This window comes from Poecilia reticulata, linkage group LG8 (assembly GCF_000633615.1).
Source record: "Poecilia reticulata strain Guanapo linkage group LG8, Guppy_female_1.0+MT, whole genome shotgun sequence".
NCBI classification, from domain to species: Eukaryota; Metazoa; Chordata; class Actinopteri; order Cyprinodontiformes; family Poeciliidae; genus Poecilia; species Poecilia reticulata.
The window spans coordinates 23271046-23278449 of record NC_024338.1 but is presented as its reverse complement, the minus strand read 5'-3'; the positions used below and the strand labels follow the sequence as shown (position 1 = coordinate 23278449).

General features: G+C 38.9%; 2 protein-coding genes across 2 annotated transcripts in view; one reads left to right on the top strand and one right to left on the bottom strand.

Annotated features, from left to right (window-relative positions):
* LOC103469242 (60S ribosomal protein L3) overlaps positions 1 to 214 on the bottom strand; it is a 3473-nt gene extending 3259 nt beyond the window's left edge. Inside the window, exon 1 of the mRNA XM_008416809.2 lies at positions 197 to 214. Coding sequence (XP_008415031.2) covers positions 197 to 214 — 18 coding nt within the window. The remainder of the gene's footprint in view (positions 1 to 196) is intronic.
* A 1853-nt stretch (positions 215 to 2067) lies between these two features.
* Positions 2068 to 4007, top strand: ndufb10 (NADH:ubiquinone oxidoreductase subunit B10). Its single transcript, XM_008416811.2, has 4 exons — positions 2068 to 2303; positions 2409 to 2547; positions 3429 to 3568; positions 3861 to 4007. Exons 1-4 carry the CDS (start codon positions 2156 to 2158, stop codon positions 3947 to 3949), a joined length of 516 nt encoding a protein of 171 aa, XP_008415033.2. The 5' UTR covers positions 2068 to 2155; the 3' UTR covers positions 3950 to 4007.
* The last annotated feature ends 3397 nt before the right edge of the window (positions 4008 to 7404 follow it).

Below are 7404 nucleotides of genomic sequence, written 5' to 3'. Positions count from 1 at the left end.
TGGGGCGTGGAACTTGCGATGAGACTGAAAAACACCATAAGCAGCGCTGAATAGAAGCAGGTGACCACCTGAACATTCAATTAACATGGGTGAGATTTGCACTGAAACATTAAAACAACCTTTTCCAGTCATAGTTTTGAACTAATCCACAAACATTCTTCACATTCTGATWTTTTTTTKTWAAAAGTAGAGCTACCTSGGTACTAAAGGTCATYTTGTAAGGACTTATTTTAGCTGTAGAAGTCCCAAGTGAATTATGCGTCCAAATAAGAACTAGAAATTCACTCTTTACATAACCAGCTACTAATCTAGCATAGTGTCCTCAGTGATAACGATTACAATATTTAAATAGTCTATTACTTTTAAACCCACCAGCCAAAAAACACACATGCTTCCATGTCAAGGACATAATGGGATACAGCCATGAAAAACTGACGAAAATATAACCCACAGTAACCCAAAATAGTGACCCAATACTGACCATGACTTTGCAACCGTCCAGGCAGAGGAGAGCAGRAAAAAGGAACTAGTACTGCTGCAAGTGTCACACATAAGATGATACACARATTAAGCACTCTAATTTGGTGTTTGGCTCCGTCCAAGAGACATATTCTCTTTCAAACAAGACAATCTTTGCCAAGCCCTGACAGGAGAAGACAGCGACAGGGAAAAGGGTAAAGAGAAAGGTCTTAGGTGGACTGGGAGGCCCAGCAGATGGCAACCGTACAACCAATAAAGGAGAGAGGGAGGACGACGAGGGCTTCACTGTCATGAAACTAAGGTTTAATTGGACTTTATTTATCCCAGCCAGCGAATTAAAGATTTTACCTTACTCTGATGAGTCTTTACTTTCTGCTCTAATATGAGATGGACTTTGTTTGTTGCTATAACTACCTGCTGTCAGAGTGCAGACAATTCCTTGGGGATATGTGAGTGTACTTACTAAATGGATGGATGGATGGGTTTTTCTATTTTCTGGGGTATGAATTCAAAGATGAAGAATCTAATTTCTTTTAAGATCTGGTTACTGAACTTGAATATGAATCATGGTTATCTAGCCACCAGTGAGAAGGATGRAAAGGGAGGTAAAAAGAAAACAGAATATTGCCAGGAGAAAGCTACAAAATGAGGTCTTTCAGAGACATTTTGATTCACCAAGTCTMGAAAATAAYCCATATAATAGATGGTTCCTAGGCAAGAATGCCATAAATAAAAAGTTTCTTCTGTCCTACCATTACAAATGTGAAACAACYGTTTGGTAAACAAAGGTGATATTCATAAGAATCAAAGAATATGCAGAAAAGTACCTCAAGCACAATGAAGGATCTATGATGATGTGGATTTGTTCCAAAAAATCCTAGGATCCTTGTTAAAGATCATTTAAGCATGACTCTTTCAAAATCTTCACTTTTTGAATAATACTCTGTTGTCATACCTTACATTTAGCTTTCTGTCAAAGGTCAACAGTAGTGCAACAAATAAATAATTTGTCAAAGGAATATGAATGTTTGTGATGGYTGAAATAAAGCTGAATAAATACAATAATTAATTCTGCATAGCACTTTAACTGTAAAACTTTTTTTTTCTGTTATAGTCTGAGACCCGTTGAGAGACTCTAATTACTTAAGCTAACAAATAAAACAMATTTTGTAAAACTGAAGAATGAGATAATTAAATCAACATTAAAACAATTATATATACACATTTAACGTTTTAATCAGTGATTATTTGCCTATGTTTTAATCAAATAATTAAAATATGTAAATGTTCACATTACATTCCCTCCATAATTTGTTAAAAATGTAACTGTTCATGTGTTGAATTGTGGAACTTTTGAGATCTTTCTAGCTCTCTAGCACTCCCTAGTGGATTTAAAAGGCACAACAGCTCAACCTTTATTTTTCTACCTTCGTGTAAATAACTATATTTACACGAAGGTAAATATAATTACCTTGGCGAAAAATGTCGCTTTATTTTTTACATTATTTCTCATAATCGCAAAACCCACAACTGCTAAATGATTTTTTTTATTTATATTTTGTTGACCTCTAATTCGCCATTGTGGTGTGTCTACTACGCATGCGCCACCTCGAAAGGAACTCTGTCGAGGTCGAACTGTAGGATCTGYATAATCTTGAGCAAAACAAGACACAAAATGCCCAACGACTATGATAAAGCAGTATACCCCGAACCTCCGCGGCAAACTCCGGCCGTGGATAAGCAGACGGCGCTGCCAAACCCAGCTCTAATCCTGACTAAACTGTTCTATTACACCGTGGACCTTCCTGTCACCACATTTAGAGGTAAGAGAAGCTAACGGGGCTAACAACAGGACACAGTGCGAGMTAACACGGCCTTCATTTGGTTTTCCTTCCCTCAGCCTGACGCTTGTTTCTCTCTATTTCCAGATACTATCGACAGCATTCGGTCTAAAAATAAGCTGGTMTACTACCACCAGAAGTTTCGCCGTGTTCCCTACCTGACGGACTGCCAGGAGGGAGACTTCACCTGCTACTATGAGGCTGACATGCAGTGGAGGAGAGACTAGTGAGTTGGAACTAATTATATATCCTAGGAACTTTTGYAAGGCACTGTATGTGGGGAATATGAGACTGCAAAACAATAATATGAAAAAACATTTAAGCCTGTTTATGAATTTCTTCTGAATAGAAGTGTGAATCTGCTGAGAGTTAATTTTGAGTCTTGATCCAGCATTTCTGAGACCAAATGTGGTTCTAAATGGCTAATATAGAAATAATCAGTGTTTTCAAAAATAAGTCTAAAAGACTTGCATCCCCAAGGTTTCTATGTATTTTCATTCATACAGTATAAAAATCCTACAACAGAATGACAGTAAAGGTACAAAGAATCCTATTTTCATTTGGTGAGCTTTGTCATTATTTTTCTCATTAGGCAACAAATCWCGTTTCTTTTTCTTTTTTTTATTTCACAAATGAGCAATTTTCTTTTCAAGAAAATGCATTCACTCTATTTTTTTTTGGGAAGTTTAATATTTTTCTTTGCTCTAAAACCCAACTATATTAAGTCATRTTTTTTCAGCTGGAAAACAAATTTGATAATGTAGATATAAATGAATAAACTACTTTTCTATTGACGAATCATTAAGGTTTTTTGGCTCTAATCTAGCTATATAACTCTACAGTAAGTCCACAGACTACTGAGTGGAAGCTAAGATACTACAGGAATGCCATGAAGAGTTTAAATGTAACATTTAATTACATTTTATGGACAGACTAGTGATGCCTCTCACTGTTGTTTTCAAGTGCGTCTTGCCATTATCTTRCATACTTCCAAAAGTGTTACGATTTTGTCCAATGTTGAACAGGATCAAGGAAAGGTGTCACTTCTGTTCCTCTGTGGAAAGTGAACTCAGTTACCACTTCGGGTTATCGTTTTTCTCRCCACAGTAAGGTGGATCAGGAGATTGTGAAGGTGATCCAGGAACGAATGAGGGCCTGTCAGCAGAGAGAAGGGCACAGCTACCAGCAGAACTGCACCAAAGAAATCCAGCAGTTCAACGAGGTGACCAAGAACTTCCAGTCACGCTGTAAGTATCTCACCGCTGAAACCTGGACACATTTAGTGCAACATTAAAGCTAAGTCACTGTATTACTGTGCATTACATTTTTTTATTGTTGTGCATAGAGATGTGTGTATGCAATTTTTTTTCAAATGGAGCAAAACTGGAAAAACCTGGGCTCTAAAATGACAATTTGTTGCTTGTTTTGAAATTAAAATAAAAACAYTGAGTTCAAGCAAATCATGAGAGAATCTTTAGATTTGACCTTTTCTCCCAGGGAATCCTGGCACGTTTTAATTGTGGCCTAATTCTTCCTCAGATGGAGACCTTGGTGCCTACGCTAATGCGAAGAGGTGTCTAATGAAGCAAAAAGAACGAATGATGGCAGCTCAGGCCCAAAGTGCTTAAAGACAGTCCTTCCTGTTCAATGTATGAATTGTAAAATAAAGTTTATGTGAGTAAAATGTGTTTGTGTGCTTTTTTAGTGCCCCCGCTCACATTTGTTTTTCCAACAATAAAGTCAACTGGCTGCTAGCTTGACCAGTGAAAAATCTGAGCGGTTCAGCTGATTTCCTCTGTTTGGGTTTGTTTTCTCGTAAATGTATTTTTGTCATTTACTAAAGTATTGTCCTTAAATAAGTTCATTTGCATACAAAATATCTATCTTCATTGCTGAGATTTAAATATATATATATATATATTTTTTAAATCAGAAAAATACTGTGCTTTTGAGTTACACTGAATTATTTTACACCAAAATCTAAAAATGGTTAATCTGCAAGCCATGTGATCTACCAGTAACTCAAACAAAATGGATGCAACTTGGGTAGGAATGTGGCAAATGAGTAAAATGCCTTTTGTTCTGGGTTTTCCCCAGGAGCAGTACAGAACTAAATCTAGGAAACTGGACTTCAACCCATTTTATATATATATATATATATATATATATAGCATGGGTCCTTAAAATGAAGATGTGCCAGTTTTTTAGGTCACTTAATGAAATACCCACATTTAAGTATTTAAAAAAAACTGCCCTGAAAATCTGAACTAATGATGCATCAAGATTATAGACTAAAGTGATCTTTAAACTAATCACTTGGTAGAAAGTCTTTTGGGTTCCTGTACATGTTTAGCATGGTTATTTCTCACCTTTCAGGGCTTAACATTTTCTAGATGTCGGGTATGTTTAAATCACAAGTTTGCTCAAAAACTCTACATGCAGGGCTTAAAGTTTAAAAAAATCCTGAGCCTGAAACTTATAGTGGTGATAGAAATGAACTATACTGTTGCTATTGCCAGAGTTTAATAAAAATTGTCTTGTCTTTGAATAGTGCAAACAATTGCTTCTAACAATACAATTAACAAGCTAAACAAATAAGACTTCAGTACATTTCAACTCAAAACAAAATGTAAAATGTCGTGGTTGTTCTGTTTACTTCTGACGGGTCAATCAGAAGTAAACAGTAAATAGCGTTTGTAGTTCGAAATTTGAAACTGTTCTGTGTTATATAGTCAATTTCTAACTGATCTTGCCATTWGAGAGAGCTCATTGCCTGATGAAGGTCAATTGCTGAACAAAACGTTGCTTTCGCTGTTCTCCATTCTTTATTAAAAGTGCCTAAYGGCTTAAAAAGCAGTTCAGATTCCCCTCCGTTAYTATTTTTTCAACTCTTCAATATTTCTTTTACAGTTTATTTCAAATAAAACTTTAGATTTTTTTTATCAATCCCTCGACCTGATGTCTCTCCTCCTCCTCTTGTAAATCCTCCCCTCCCATCTCAGCAACCGGAGCAGGTTCTGCCCTCAGATAATGAAACTGAGGAAGATCACCAGGATGAGCAACTCTCTGACCCTGATGATGAAGATGAGGAAGATCCTGCTTACGAACAAGGTGAGGAAGAGGATGCTCATCTTCATTTGGAGCAGGCTTTGGGGAAGAAGAGGAAGAAGATTTTCCTGACTCTCCTCCCTTAACATTCGCACCTGCTCCCTCCCCGGCCCTCGGGGACAGATCTTCCAGAGGACTGGTCACCTTGTACTTCAGAAAGGAGAGAGAGTGCAACAAACACACCCCCTCCACCTGCAGTTGAAGATGYGACTCCTCTCCCTCAACGCCAGCTGGGACATCAGGAGGTCACCGCCTCTGATCCCACAACTGCACAACTAACAACCCCTCTCCCTGAACCTGAGAGGACAACAACTCCTGCTAGAGAGGAGGACGTCCTCTGCCTGAAGGAGCTACTCAGGGAAGAAGTCCTCAGACGTYCCCCCACAGCAACTACCTCTGCTCCCTCCCTCTCCCAGTCCACCGAGGCCTCACAGCAGGAACGTCAAGCTTCTCTGAGACCCAGAAAGAGCTCCATTCACCAGAGGCTTCGAATCAGCWCACAGCGGAAACTCACCTTCAGCACCAGGACCAGCACACTGGACTCCACCTTGATCTCCTCCGCCAGAAGATCCACGGCGCCATCTTCTGCCTAGACCACATCTGCACAGAAACAAGAGGAAACTCTAAAAGTGCGCAACTGGGCCCTTCACCTGGACAAAAAGTTTGTAATTCTGGGTGACTCAAATGTGGGGAGGCTCCCTGCTCATGATAACCCAGATCTACGGGTTGAAAGTTTCCCTGGTGCTAAATGGGGACATCTCACCCACCTCTTTGAGAAAGCACCTGTGTCTGAGACTGAGCCGACTGATTCTTTCTGTGGGCATCAATCACAGATCTCAGAGAAACAAAGAGGCTGCAGTGGGTGAAATGATGACAGCACTGAAGGCAGCCAAGCTGAAATGCCCAAATGCGGACATTATGGTTCCTTAGATGAACTTTTCGCTGTCTCTGCCTCACCATGAACAGGTAACTCTCACCTACATGAACACCCACATCATGCAGCTTTACAGCCACATCCCTGCACTGTGCCAGCGGGCCTTCACAGTGAACAGGGACGACATCCACTGGACGAAGGCCACAGCATCTCGCATGCTAAGCCACTGGTCCAAGTGGTTAAAATAGACTGCCCCAAGAGCCCTGTAAGGAAGGAGGGGCATGCTAAGATTGTAAATAAAAATGTATGTAATCTTTCCAAATCTTTTGTTCTCAGAGATGCACAGTGCTCCCTTCTAAACAGGGGGTTGACTTTTATTCYSGCAAAAAATAATAGCTCAAAGGAAATTAAAATGCAAATGAGATATGAGTTACAGAAATATCATAGGAGGATAAAATTKGCCATCTATTATAAGGATGATACCACAAATAACATTGGTGACAACTTACCTTTTATGCCTGAATCTGACTGGTCTCCTCCAATCACTGCCCTCCCTCCTGAGGTGGACAAATTAATTGGCCAGGACCTAAATTATTTGGACAAAGAATTMAAATTTATTAAAACAATACCTAACCTAAACATAGAAGAAAATAAAGCACTAAAAGAATTAATGAATATTCATATCATAATCAAGCCAACCGATAAAGGCAGCTCCATAGTAATCATGGACAGGGAGCAATATTTATGGGAGGGCCACAAACAATTATATGATGAAAAATACTACAAAAAATTGGATACTCCTATTTGTATGAATACGCCCCCCCTAGTAACAAAAATCTTAGAGGATCTGCATAAAAWGAAATTTATAAATGCAAAACAAAARTCATACCTTYGTGGCCCCCCAGAACCTAGAGCCAGAAGGTTCTATTTATTACCAAAAATTCACAAAGAAATTAATAAATGGTCCAAACCTTTCGAGATCCCCCTCGGACGGCCGATTGTCTCTGACTGCGGTAGCAAGACCTATCGAACTGCAGAGTTCATTGATTATTATCTATACCCCCTGTCCATCTTACATAAATCATATATTAAGGATACTTA